This window comes from Nomascus leucogenys, chromosome 13 (assembly GCF_006542625.1).
Source record: "Nomascus leucogenys isolate Asia chromosome 13, Asia_NLE_v1, whole genome shotgun sequence".
Classification (NCBI taxonomy): domain Eukaryota; kingdom Metazoa; phylum Chordata; class Mammalia; order Primates; family Hylobatidae; genus Nomascus; species Nomascus leucogenys.
The window spans coordinates 20,050,511-20,065,295 of record NC_044393.1 but is presented as its reverse complement, the minus strand read 5'-3'; the positions used below and the strand labels follow the sequence as shown (position 1 = coordinate 20,065,295).

The window sequence follows — 14,785 nt, the reverse complement described above, 5'->3', positions numbered from 1 at the left end:
AGGAGTGGGTATCAGCAATGGCTTCTGGAAGGGGGACAGCATGGGAGTTGAATGGGCATGAACGGTGTGGAAGAGAGAAAGCAGGGAGTTTTAGGTGGAGACACAGCTGCTGCAGAGGCCTGGATGAGGCGTGCGGGAGAGTGCGATCTGGGCAGGGAGCTTGGAAAGGCAGAAGAGGGGATGGGCGCGTGACGGGTGGGAGGCAGCCTGGACCGTTGGGCTGGCAGGCGGCAGATGCTCAAGTGAATGTTGTGGCCAAGAATTAAAACTTTTCCCCAGTGGAGGGGATGGGACTTGATGGAGAGTGACTTGGGGAGAGCCACGCAGAGGCCTTACGTATCATGGTCCCCACTGACCCTGCACTGCCTGAGCCAGTTGATGCTCAGTCAATGGTTGTGGAATGAATGAGTGAACGAATGAGGGAAGGGAAGATGGTGCTGAAGAAGAGGCCTCCAGCTGCACTGTGGCGGGTAGGTGGGACGAGCCCACAGGCTCTGATGAAACTGGCTCTTGGTTGGTGGTTTCATCCTTCTGAGCCAGACTGTGGGTCCCTACCTTCCCTCCTGTCACTGGAGAGGTCCATGGGCCTGGCTTCGATGAGACTCTGGGGACTTGGGGAGTGCCGGTGAGACCAGCCGAGAGCATATACATTGGCATCACCCACAGCAGAAGCCCAGGGAAAGGGCTCAAAGTCGTGAGCCCAATCAGATGAGGTCCTGGCCCTGCCCCTTGGATGGCCTCATCTCATTACACCTTGACTCACTTCCCAGCCCAGCTCCTTCCAGCCCCAGGCAGCGTCTGCAGCCCTCTTTGAACCATTCCCCCTCACAGCGCCAAATGAAAATGTTTGTTGAAAACAACATGTGCATAATTAAAGCTTAATGAGCGCTTGTCTGTTTGGAATGTGCAATTAGATTTACAATCGGGGATGGGAGAGAGCTCCAAATGGCTTTAAATGGAGCTGAGAGAGAGGATAATTTTTGCCATAAATCTGCAGTAATGCAGACGGTGTGTGAGCTACCAGTGGCAGTACCAGGGAAGGAAGAAATACAGGCCTGCCAGGCCTCCATGCTATCTATGTTAGGGGGCTGCCCTGCCCATCAGGCCAGGCCCTCTGGGCAGCTGCAGCTGGTAAGTATACTGGGATGGGACTTACTGGTGGTCCTGGGGCAGATCAGCCCTAGGTTGGAGCTGGAGTTCCTGCCTGCAGCCTATGAGATCTGTGATCCAGCCAACTGTGAGGGGCTGAGGGGCTGATGCTGAGTCCAGCTGCCCAGGACCCCAGGATCCCATGGCTGGGGCGAGATTCCTGCGTCATCACCATGTTCACCCCCAGCCTACAAACTGGCTTCAGGGCAGAGCCCTAGACTGGGATGTGGCCCTCTACCTCGTTCTCTGCTGTTTCCCAGTACCCAGAGCATACATAGTAAGGCCTCAGTTAACATTTGTTGGATGAATGAATGCCTCGTTACCAGACTCTTGCCTTCAACACGTCACTCTTCCTCTGCAAACCCCATTTCTCCCATATCTATCACAGAGAAATGGATTCGGCTACTGCTGATGATGTCAACTCTTCTGTCTCTGGGGTTCTGGGTCAGAAGAAGACAATGACTAGGGAAGCGTCTAGACCAGCACCATCCAGTAGAAATACAATGCAGGCCACATACATGATTTTAAATTTTCTAATAGCCATGTTCAGAAAAAGTGAAAAGAAACAGGTGACATTAACTTTAATACTTTAGTTAACCCAGTATATCCCAAATATTAATATTGTTCCAATATATCATCAATATACACATATTGATAAGGTATTTTGCATTCCTTTTTGTTGTCATCATCATCATTCTTGCTCTGAAGTCTTCGAGATTCAGTGTGGACTTTACATTTACCCACATCTCAGTTTGGACTAGTCACGATTCAAGTGCTCAGAAGCCACATGTGGTAAGTGGCCACCATTCTAGATGGTGGAGGTCTAGAAAGAGTACAGTTAGCCAGGTGGGAGGGGGCAATGATTTCCACCTCCCAGAGGAGCCCAGGTGCCTGGCAGCCCTCACTTCTGGTGTTATAGTGACCACTGCCATTTTTACACTACCCCTCGATGTCTTTTATTGACTGAAATAGGTGGCACCATCCAAGCCAACTCTTGGTGGTGGTGGGGACAAGGGTTCTGCAGGGGCCCACAGCACTGAGCTTGCTTACAAGGGACATTCCCAGCTCCTGCGGCAGGCAGTGCCCAAGGCGTTGTCCTTGCTTCCGATAGTTAAGGTCCCAGGCCCGTAGTCATGAGGTCACCTTCTCTGGTTCACGTGGCTTGGAGGCAGTGGGGGTGGGAAGCCAGGGTGTACTCTTAGGAGTCAGCAGCCTGGACTTCAAGACTCAGCTCAGGCAGGTCTTGGCTGTGTGGCCTTAGGCAGATCCCCTAAACTTTCCGGGCCTCTGTCACCGGGAGGATTTATCACCAGGCAGAATACAAATGTGCGTTGTGCCCAGCAAAGCAGGCGCACTAATCAGGAGAAAAACATTTTTGAAGAGAGGTTAATATCTGATATTTTAGGAACAAAGCATGAAAGTCGTCGTTGTTGGGAAAAATCAGCCATCACAGTTGGACTTTCTTATAAAAGACTTTAATTTGCAAATTTTATTTCAAATTACATACAGTGGGCACAGGCATCAAGGGTCTTTTCCATGATTAAGACCTCAGAGATTTGCACAAAGCCCCACTCAGTTTCTTCATCTACAGAAGAGAGGTAGTTATAGCAACTGGCAGGGTTCTTAGGAGGATTCAATAATAAAATAAGAAATAGCTAACAATGATTGAGTACCTTCTCTAGGTAGGCAATGTTCTAAGCACTTTCCGTATATTTAATCCAAATAATAGTCATACCCATTTTGCAGATGAGAAAACTGAGACACAGTAATGTAGTTAAAAAAAAAAAAACCCAACAGCTTGAAAGCAACAAGTCCAGGATTTGAACCCTGGCAGCCAGACCAGGGCCTGTGTTTGTATCCACTGTGCCATCGTGTTTCTCCAAGTGGTGATGGGCCTGGAGTTGGTGTACAGGGCCCGGATCAGGCTGAGACTGAGGCTTCCCGGGCCATGCTCTATTCCTGTTCCTCTTCCATCTGTGCCGGGCTCTCTGCCTGCACCCCTCCCCCGGCATCTTCCTGGCCCTGATGTGTATTTCCCCATGAGACTTCCACATAAAACCGCACTCTCGGCAGGACCTAGGTTGCAGCTGCCTCTCTCTTTAGAGCTGTGTTTTATCTGTGCAGAATGAGCGTTCTCATGGCCCAGTGTGGGGCAGGCGGGAGCAGTGTGTGCTGCTTTGATTGTTTCCTTTTTAGATCTTGGTGAGGCGCAGCTCTCAGTGCCTGTGACTGGCTAGGCTGAGGGCTGTGCATCCCTGGTCTTTGATCTGTGTCTCTGTGCAGAGGGGAAGAGCAACAGCTTCTACAGAACAGCTGCTGCTTTGGTACCTGGGATCAAGGCCAAGTTCAGACTTCCTGGGTGGCTTTGGACAAGTTCCCAACCACTCTGAGCCTCACCTTGCTCATCTCGACAGTGGGGCTGCTGCTTATGGAAACCTAGGGATTTCTAGGGGGTTCCAGTGAGATGGCTGGTCACAGCTCTGGGACAAGGGCTGGTATACAGTAGGTGCTCTTTGGCCAGTGCTCACAGCAGCCTTGGATGTCATATTCCTTGCTCCTTGCCTAGTCACCTCCTGTGCTTCCTACATCATGGAGCCTCCAAGTCACTTTTTCAGGATGCTTCTCTGGAAAGACCCTCTGCCTTGCTTCTGCTCCCCTTGGCTAACCTTATCCTGGCCTTTGTCACATGTGTCAAAGAAGAGGGCATCATTCAATATCGAAAGCAAGAAGCTGAATTCATTGGTATACTTTGCAAGGGTAGTCTCCCCAAATCAAGCAAGAGGCTGATCTTTTCAGGGTTTGGGGAAGCATGGAGTCCTGGGACAGGAGGACTTTCAGAGCAGGAGGTTTTGAGACAGGCTGGCTGTCTCCCTGGTGGACATGTGGCTATTAGGAGTAAGACTATTGATTGATTGACTTTCAGAGGTGGGGCTGTAAAGCTCCCAGTGACCAATGAGGATGAGCTTTAAGCTGGTTTGGGGGCTCATTGTTTACAGCTTGGGACTGTGGTCAAAGAACATCTCTTCCTTTGTAGATTTGGAGAATAGGAAGGTTTCATTCTCCCTCCATAGCTGTCATCTTCTCCAAAGGACTGGGGGTTCCTTGAAGGCAGGGGCTGTGTCATCATCATTTGGCATGCCTGGCACCTAGCACACTGGCTGGCACACAGTAAGCACTCACAAGAGATCGTTCAATGAACAGTGACTGTTGCCTCCAAGTCCCTTTGCTTTTATCTCTTTTCAGTGCCTTTGTGATGATCTATTTGCATAGATTTCCCAAGGGGCAGTGGCAAAATTCACTTTTAGATTCCCCAGTGGCTGGGAGCATATTCCTCAGCACATGATAAGTGCCTGGTACACGATACAACAAAGGCACTGCCTGGTCTCGTTTCGCCTCAGAACATTTGAATGAGATCTTAGACCCAGGACCAAGAGTGGGAGCGAATGGGCAGAAGACATGGGAGGGACAGGGTCAAGGTGAAGAGGCTGACCTTGGAACAGGAGGGAGATAGCTTTTCAGACTAAAGGAAAGGAAGTCAAGATGAGCATGATGTAAATAATGTAGGGAAGGTTGGGAGAATTGAGGGAATATCTGATGGCTTCAATTCCTCAGTGACAGAGGAGACAATGTCATCTGCTAGACTGAGGGAGATGGGGGCTGATAAGGGGATAGGAGTTGAGTATATCATAACAATGATAATAGGTAAATTTATTAAGCATCTGTCAAAAATAGTTAATATCTGTAACATAATGCTTAATAATGCTAACTCACAGCTGATGTCTGATAACAGATACCAAGAACCTTATGAGGTAGGAATGTAGCTGTCATAATTGTTGTTTTATAGGTGAGGAAAGGAAGGCAAAGTGAAGTTAAAGTCACTGAGCTCGTAAGTAGTGGAACCAGTCGTCAGATAAGTGCTGTTACCCAGTATGTTACACTGCACATGGAAGTTGAATTAAGTCCAAAGCTGATTTTAGATGGAAGCTTTTGGTTAGGTCCAAGAATATGGGTTTATAAAAGCAAGCAAGACAGTGTTAAGGTTGGAGTTTGTAGCCAGAAATAAAGAAGGGCCTAGGAAGAGGTAGAGTTCAGTGGATAGAGAAAGGGAGAGTGCTCCAGGCTGATGGTGGGACGATGTGTGAGAGTGGGGGCACTTGCTGGGTGTGGTGGCTCATGCCTGTAATCCCAGCACTTTGGGAGGCCGAGGCAGGCAGGTCACTTGAGAGCATTAGTTCGAGATCAGCCTGGCCAACATGGTGAAATCCCGTCTCTCTCTACTAAAAATACAAATTTAGCCAGGCGTGGTGGTGCGTGCCTGTAATCCCAGCTACTCAGGAGGCTGAGGCAGGAGAATCACTTGAACCTGGGAGGTGGAGGTTGCAGTGGACCGAGATCATGCCACTTCACTCCAGCCTGGGTGACACAGCAAAACTGTCTCAAAAAAAAAAAAAAAAAAAAAAAGTGGTGTTCCTGGAGGCTCCCACTACGCTGAGGACCCCAAGGGAACTGAGACTTGGGGCTGTCCTGGAGGGTCCTGGATATAGGCTAAGTGATGGGGAGTCTCTGCAGGGTTTGGATCTGAGGAGTGAAGCGATTGCCCAAATATTGCTAGTGATAGCCAAGGTGTAAGATGGATTGTGTGACACGGACCTACCAACATGGGTTTGTGGTGCCTGTGTGTGCCCCTACGCTGTGCATACCACATGCATTGTATACCTTTGTGTTCACACTCAGCATACTTTTAGGGAAGCTGAGCAGAAAGATGTTGTGGGTGATTGGATCAGAGGGATGTAGATGGCAGGGAGACCAGAGTCACCCCAGGGGTACTGACTGTGGGACTGTGTGGAAGGTGACAGTTTCTGTTATGACAGGGGAGTGCTGGAGAAACAGCAAGCCCATGTACATGTTATGAGTTTAGTGCTGGAGGTGTTGAATTTGAGGTGCTCATGGGCAAATGGGGGAGAGAGCCAGGGAGAAAACTATCCATATTGGAATCTGGGGGTAATTTGGCTAAAGATGAGGATTTGAGAATTGGTGATGTTGCAACCATGAGTAGCCATGACATTTTCCAGAGAAAGCGTGAATCGAGTGAGAAGGAAATACCAGACCCACACTTCTATGTGCCTATCCATTCCACCCAACCACTCAACCCATTTTATCCACCCAAGAACCCACACATCCAGGCATCTATCCATGCATCCCCAACACCCATCTCACCCATCCATGTTCATCTCGTCCACCATCCCAATACTCTTCCCATACACTTGTCTGTTCACACTCACGCAGCCATCCCCTTTCACCTATCCATTCATCCACTCCTCCCTCTCATCCCAGCCATCCCATCCATACATCCCAACCACCCATCTATTTGTCCATCCATCCATCTCATTAATAAACCATTCATTAATAATCATTTTGTATCGATTACATGTTGAAATCATGTTATGAATATATTGAGTTAAATATATCAAAATTAAGTTTATCTGTTAATATTTTTAAACTGTGGCTACTACATTTAAAAATAACGAAAAGAGTATAATTGGATTGTCTGTAACACAAGGGATAAATGCTTGAGGGGATGGATACCCCATTCTCCATGATGTGATTATTACACATTGCATGCCTGTGTTGAAACATCTTATGTACCCATAAAAAAACTGTGGCTACTAGAAAATGTAAAATTACATATGTGGGTCACATTTGTAACTTATATTTCTGTTGGACAGTGCTAATGTGTACAATCCCTCACCCATCTGTTCATTCACCTGTCTATCACCTGCCGATCATCCATCTATCCATCACCCATCTATCAATCATCTGTCCACCCATCCATTCATCCACCCATTTGCCCATCCATCCATCCCATCCTTTACTCCTTCCTCCTTTGCATCCATTCATCTACCCAGTTATCACGTCTGTTTACCCCACAAATATTTTATTTATACCTGTCATAAATCAGTGACTCTGTAGTCATAAGAATGAGAAAACTGAGGCTTAAAGCAGTTAAGCAATTTGCCCAAGGTGGCACAGATGGACCTGGGATCTGACTCTCTAAGATCAGGGCTCTTCACCTTAGTTGCCTATTTGCTAAGTTTCCTTAAAAAATCCTTTGGGGAAGCATGGTGTGCTTAGGTTGGGGGATGGTTGTTGGAATAGGGGCCGAGGAGCTCTTTTCCCTGAGGGGACCACACAGGGAAAGGAGAGGTAGGGGAGAGACAGACGCCTTAGAAGCCCCTGTAAGCTGTGTCCCTGGTGGCCGTCATGAAAGGGTTATCCCTACACATTCGATATTTGCAAAAATGTGGGTTCTTTCAGATTCCAAAACTCATTTCCATGACAAAACTCTTGGGAAGAGAAGATGAAGGCCTGGCTTTTGCAGAACAATCTTCCAGCTGTAATGAGGACTGAAGATGGCAATGGGAAAAGGAATTATAATTAGAATATGAAATGGGGAAAATTAATCTATTCCAGTCACTGGTAAGAGGATGTTCTCCTGGCGTTCATGGAAATTCTTAAGCTGTTGTTTCTCCCTACATTTTTTTTCTCACATTTTAAAGCATAGGGAAGGCTGTGTGGTATGAAAAAAAAGATTTTTGGCCAAGGAACTGATAAACTGTGAAATATGCGTAGAATTGAAGCTCTTGTGCATCTTTGCTTTGTATGTCTCTATGCACATGCAGTATATGTTTGTGTTCACATTTATGTGAGTTACATTTAAATGGCTGCAGATGCATGGAATGTTTATACACATATGGGCACACTCTGCTTTCGTTGTGTGCATGCTGTGGTTATTTTGTGCCCAGTTGTATAAAGGGTCTCTGACATGTGCACACTCACGCTTGTGCTGTGTGTGTGTTGCTTTGTGTTACCCATGGACATGGTACATGAGTGAGTTGAACACCGCCATGTTGAACGCTGTGCTGCATGACATGGGTCCACACAAACATGGGTTTGTGGTGCGTGTGTGTGCTGCCCACGCTGTGCACACGGTGTACATCGTATACCTTTGTGTTCACACAGCATATGTACTGCGGTGGGTGTAGATGTGGGTGTTTTTGATCTTGTCTGTGCACATGTGGAGGAGGAGGTAGCCCTGCTGTGTCTGATGGCAGAGGTAACTTTGTCATCTCTCCCTTTGGCTTCCAAGTTCATTTACCCAGAAAAGGTCCCAAATGAGGAGGGGCTGAGGGGGTAAGTCCCACGCCTTAGAGTCCTGGAAGCCAAGCCAGGGGGAGCCTGGGAACCCTCAGTGTCCCCCAACTATCCCTTCATGCCCTTGAAGGGCTCCAATGTGGTGGAACCCTGGCAGAGGTGGGCAGAGAACAGGCCTCCTCGCCCCCTCAGGGCCTCTGCTCACTGCTGCTCAGCAGCTGGTTCTGAGCCCAGCAGGCTCCAGGGCATTGTGCAAGGTACCCAAGGGTAACTGAACTGAGGAGACCCAGGCCCTGCCTCGGGAACCTCTGCCAACTTCTCAAGTGCCCCTTGAAAGCCAGAAGCAAGCTTTACTCCAGCACGCGGCAGCTCTTTCCTAGACATTGGTTGAATAAAGGAGTGAATGAATGAGACAGGCTCTGGTGACCTCATAGGAATCTACTACCCACCTCCTTGCCTGCCCCTAACACACTCGCATCAGAGACCAGGCCCCCTTACCCTACATCTCCAGTGCCATTCCCACTGCTCTCTGTGGATAATTCCTCCCTCTCCTGAACCTCTAACACACTTATCAAGCACCTGTTATGCGCCAGGCCCAAGGCAGACTATTGATTATATAGTAGGATCTAGAAAAGCATTGGTCCCTGCTGTGAATGCACTTGCAGCTAGTGGGAGAGTCCAAGCAGAAAAAATCCAACAAGGGACTCTTAAATCCCATCTCTCCCCAACTGTGTGATCCTGGACAACTACTTAACTTCTCTCTACCCATTTCCTTGGTTTTAGCAGTGAAAAGAATACTTTCTTCATTGGATCATTGTGAGGATTAAATGAGGTCCTTTATGTAAAGCATTTTGCTCAGTGCCAGGAATATTCAGTCAGTCACCAAATATTTATTGATTGTCTGTCTACTGCGCATATCGGGGAATGAAGCAGATGGTGGCCCCTGCCTTGCAGTGGCTCTGTTCTCACCAGCATTTAATAAATGGTGACCATTCAAAGGTTTTTGGACATCTTTCCCTCTGTTTCTTATGCATATTCCTATATCATACCGTTCGATTACTATTGCTTTATAAAACGTTTCAAACACTTCATTAAACTTAATGTTCCTCCATCTCCAATTATTCTTTCTATTAGGGTCTACTTATAAGTTACGTGTGGTTTTAAAAAAATTTTACTTTTGTCAAAATGATCAATGACTATGGTCACACATCAAGTCAAGTACCCAGGAGCTTTTGCTGAAAGCGCCCCCACCCTGCCTAATCTATAGCCCCATCCCTAATGCCAGGCTCTGGGAGATTTGGAGATGACCAGGACACAGTTCCAGCCTCCATGTTGCTCCCACTCTGGGACAGATGACAAATGTGGAGCCAGTCTATGTTGTAAGAGGAACAGCCAGAGGAGGTGAGAGCATGGCAGGCCTCCTGGAGGAGGTAGCCTCTCAGCAGGGTCTTACAGCATGAGCTCTGGGTGCAGTGTGGTGGACGGAGTCCTGCATTTGGGGTCAGTGCCCAAACTCTAGGCATGGAAGAGCCTTTTCTTTTAATCATCCAGCAGTCACTGAAGTACTCTCCCCGTCCCTGTGCTGGGGAGGCTCTTTGGTGTAACCATCAACCCAACTGCCTAGATGGGAAGATAGGCCTGGTCAGAGGTGATCTGAATGTGGTAGTGGCTGCTTTATTTACTTATTCAACAAACATTTATTGAGTACCTTCTCTGTGCCAGGCACTGTTCTAGGAGCTTGGGAGGCATCAAGGTACAGATAGACAAAGATCCCTGATCCCTGGGAGCCTCCATTTTAGTAGGAGGAATCTAATCGTAAGCAATGAATATAGTAAATATAGAGAATGCTAGAAGGTAACAGGGGCTATGGAACAAAGGCCAAGGGAAGGCGGGGCGAGGGTGCATCGAAAATGGTGGTAGAAAGGGTGGTGGGCTCTCAGCCCACAGGGGCTGGGGCTGGCATCTGAGCCAGTTGTCAAGCAAAGCTTCTCTGAGTGAAGGGGACTGGGTAAACTGACATTTCACATGGTTGTGGGCGTTTGGATTTCTACGGCCTCCATGAGGGCAGCTGGGTGATGTCTGTCTAAATTACAAATGCACATACAGTTGGACCCAGCAATTATACAAACGAATCCTACAGATAAACTCACACCCATGTGGAATAACGGATGCACAAAAATATTTATGGGAGCACTATTGGGATAGCAGAAAACTAGAAACAATGCAACTACCCATGTGCTCAGCTAGTTAAATATATGTGTTATATCAACACTGTGGAATACTGGGTACAGAAGAAAGAATTATGTTCTGATATAAAACATTTTCTAAGATGTGTTGCTAAGAGAAAAATAAAGTGCAAAACTGTATAGCATGCTGTCATGAATAGAATAGATGACTCTAAAATGTGTATATGTAGACAGTCTTTGAAGTGATATAAAAAAGCTGGTAGACGTTGCCTCTGGAGAGGGGCAGTGCTGATGGCTGGGAGGTGGGGTGGTGTTGCTTTTTGTACTCTTGGAATTTTGAACCATGTGAATATATCTTAATAAATAAATGGTTCAATTAAAATAAAATGCCCCACCCAGAACCCTTTACTGATCAGCACAGACATCTCCCACCCACCTTGAGCACGAGCTGCCTGCAAATGGCTCACAGCCAGTATAGTTCTCTGAAGACTTATCCTTGGCCAACTGGGGGCCACCTTGCTCAGAAGGTTATGCCTCCCCATGTCCCCTAAGGGCAGCCCATGAACGATGACTTCCTTACCTGGGCTACAACAGCCACCCCTTGTTTCATGTTGGTACTAACTCTGCATACAATTCATGCCCCAGAGCTCCCCACCAGAACAGGCTGAAGCAAGTCTTCAGGCAAGACCACATCCTTGCTTAGCTGTACCCACTCCTGTCCGGCTTGCCTTCCACACTTACAGGTTGTTCCCAAGGAGTACTTAATAACCACATGCATCTGAACCCTTGCCTCAGGCTCTGCTTCTAGGGAACCCTATCTAAGACACCTAGCTCAAGGGAAGGGAACTAACTGGAATTAAGTCCTCTCCATATGAATGTGTTGAGTCAAGTGCTCTACAGTGCAACATCCTATGAGGAGGGGCCTACAGGCATCATCCCCATTTAACAGATGAGGAATCTCAGAAGTTGAGGCACCAACTTGAGATCACACTTCAGGGCAAAGAGGGAGGCAGGGGTCCCAGAGCCCACATTTCTTCCCCTGCACCTGCTCCTGAATTTTTAGGCAGATTTATAGGGAAATCTTCCTGAATCCAGACTTAGCAGCTTCTCTGCACACAGGATTTAGTTCCTGTACATGGTCTCTACCATAATCCTCACTGCCTGTAGCCAGGCGTGGTCCTAGGGGCTGTGATGGCATAGGTGATGGGCCAAAACCACTCAGGATGGCAGGACCCGGAGGGCATGTCTGGGGAAGGCTGTCACGATCCCAAGGCTCTGGTGTTCTTGGCCTCCCCCAGCACATGGGATTCCAGCTCTAGCTGATCACCTGATATAATTTTAGTCAAGGGAGGTGTTTGCATACTTCCAAGGATGGGCAGCTCAGCACATGGCAAGGCAGCTTGCTGTGTTTATGGACAAGTTATAGAGGGCAGAAAGGTTTTCCCATTTTCATTCTAAGTGTGATTAACAGCATGAACCTGAGCACTCGAGAGCCATGGAACAGGGGCTGCTCCTTCCACCCTAGAGGTAGCCCTGCTGAAATGGGGCCTTGGGCATCCTGGGCTCTGATTTGGCTTCTGCAGTCCCCACGGTCCCCTGCATTCAGTCTGCTGCCTTCCTCGGGCTGCTTCTCCTGGTGCCTTCCTGAGAGCATTTTAATCAGAGCTGCTTCTCTCTCTCTCTCTATTCTAGTTTGATGGTGACAGTGCCTACGTGGGGATGAGTGACGGAAACCCAGAACTCCTGTCAACCAGCCAGGTGGGTGCCTCGTCCTCCCTGAACGGGTGTCTTAAGATTTGGGCTAGCTGGAGCTGAGCCGTTCCTGGGTGGAGGTGGGGGGTGCACAGTGGGGCCATCACAGCCCGCTGCTATCTTCTCTCTGAATGATCAAGAATAGCAATAGTCTCCTTAAAAGGTACAATCAAAGTGGGACTATAGTGTTCTCTGTAAATCAACTACCTGGCTACTCTTGGCTTAAAATGGATTGGGAACTTGATGAAACTTGAAATGTATTGCCCACACTCCCTACCCTTCGGGCAGCTTTTCAGCAGCAGTGAGTTGAGATGCCTGCTGCTGTCTGGTGCCACCTGCCTCTTGCCACCACACAGCACCCATGGGGACATGTTCTGGTTTGGATGCACACATGCCCTTGCATAGACATGCATGGTTCTCTTGCCCGCTGGGAGTTGTTGAAGGCCACAGGGGAGGGTTGTGGATAGGGCACAAGGAAGAAGAGCAGAGGGTCTTACTGGTGGCAAAGGAAGCACAGTCATTCCTGGGCAAGTCTGTCCGAACCCCAGCCTGGCTCTCTGGGGGGTCACAGTTGCCAGTTGGAATCAGATTTTCCACTGAGAGCCTGGTCTCTGAAAATTAATGTTTCTCTCAGCTGGGAGCATCCTCACTATAGACTATGATGCCACAGAGGGTCCTTGCTGCAGGCTGAGGGTCCAGGGAGGGTCTCCCTGCAGAATGTGATGGCAGGGTGGGTCCTCACTGCAGGCTGGGACCCCCCAGGAAGGGTTCTCACTGTAGGCTGAGATCAGGGAGGGTCCTCACTGCAGGCCAGGACCCTTGGGAAGGTCATCCCTGCAGAATGTGATGCCAGGGTGGGTCCTCACTGCAGGTGGGGGCCCCAGGGAGGATCCTTACTACAGGCCGGAACCCCAGGGAAGGTCCTCACGGCAGAATGCGATACCAGGAAGTATTCTCATTGCAGGCATGGCATCGTGGAGGTTCGTTCCCTAAGGCAGTGGTGCTTGCTGGGTGGGACTAGCTCAGGACACTGATTGGACAGCCGAGGAGGGTTATAGCCGCTGAGAAACTTGGGAAGCTGGAGGGCAACCCCGGCCCTGGAGCTGACCTCTACCCTCTGTCTCTGCCATTGTGGGGGCCATGGCAGTCCAAGCTGGGTGGCCCCTCAGCCATCAGGCTGGGCACATATTTTCCAGATGGGGCAATAGAAGCCTATTAACTCACAAATATTTATGTCCCTATTCTGTGACAGGTCCCATGGAGGCCATAGATGAGTAAGACACGGGCCTGTGGCCCTAGGGGGCACTACTAGTGAGGAAGATACTGTAGTCTCAGTGGGGGCATGGAAGCTCTGCTGCAGGGTGCTGCGCCCCCTCCCCTGCCGCTGCAGGATCGCTCATGCTGGGGCCACCATACCATGCCCCTCTCTGGCCAGTCCCCATGTGAGCATCATGCTGCTGCTGCAAAGCTGCCTTTATACTGCATTGACATGCGCCAACATGCAAGACTGGTGGGCAAGACTCCAGGCCCTGGAAGTGGTTATTTTGGAAGAGTACACTGATGTCATTTAATTGTACATAATCAACTGAAGTCTCATCTCAGCAGACCAGAGTTAGCCCTGACATCTCATCTGAGCCTTTTCATAATGTTTAGATAGTATTTTTGTTAACATATTGAGCCCTGGTTTTCAGAACTATGTTATGGTAAATTCTGTTCTGGAACCTACTGGAAAGCAATGGCAATGTCCTTCTACCAAGAAGGGAAAGTGGGACTCAGTGGGGCTCTGTGTCTGCTCTAGGCCTGGGCAGAGGAGAGCACAGTCGTTTGGAGAGGAGACTTGGTACAAATAAATGTCACCCTCCCCAAAACATTAACAGTCATATCCTCAACAATTCCCCCAGCACTTTGCAGCTTGCAAAGCCTTTTTCTCAATGGTTATTTCAGCTAATCTTCACAACAGCCTCGAGAATGAGTAGACATTATTGTTCAGTCAATTTTATAGATGATGCAACTGAAGATCAAGGATGTTGGCTGATTCAATCAAGGTGACTCAGCCAGGGAGCACTAGAGCTGGCATTCGAACTTGTGAAACTCAGACTCGGAGCTCCACAAGCCTCCCTTGCCTTGTCCACTGACTTGCCTCAGCCTAAATGTCACTTCTGCAGAGAGCTCTTTGTGACTGCCAAACCCACATTAGGTCCCCTTTCCATGATTCTCATTAAAATGGCACCAGGTCTTTTTAATTCGTAGTGTTTGTCACAGTGGTCATCTACTTACCTTGTGATGACTTAGTTAATACCTGATTTCCACCCTAAACTGTGACCACCATGGGGAAAGGATCTGGTCTCTCTGGTCCAATGCTGTGTATCCCAGTGGGATATAGTGTCTGGAACACCGAGAGCACTCAGAAAATATTTGTGTAATGAGTGATGGTAGCCCCTGCTCTTCTCTGAACTTCAATGTCCCTAACAGTGGAACAAGGTGGTTGGACTTCCTGAGGGTCCTTCTAAATCTTTTATGCTGTGGCCCAGAGGGTCTCCCTAACT

At 48.5% G+C, this 14,785-nt stretch overlaps 1 protein-coding gene across 3 annotated transcripts in view; it reads left to right on the top strand.

Annotated features, from left to right (window-relative positions):
• The window catches only part of TOX2 (TOX high mobility group box family member 2), a 123,596-nt gene that overhangs the window by 15,193 nt on the left and 93,618 nt on the right, over positions 1-14,785 (top strand). For all 3 annotated transcript variants that reach the window (XR_004033056.1, XM_030826423.1, XM_012511728.2), the window contains exon 2: positions 12,180-12,245. Coding sequence is in view for 2 of the 3 variants with exons in the window: in XM_030826423.1 (XP_030682283.1) it covers positions 12,180-12,245 (66 nt within the window). In the remaining variant the exon portion in view is untranslated. The remainder of the gene's footprint in view (positions 1-12,179; positions 12,246-14,785) is intronic.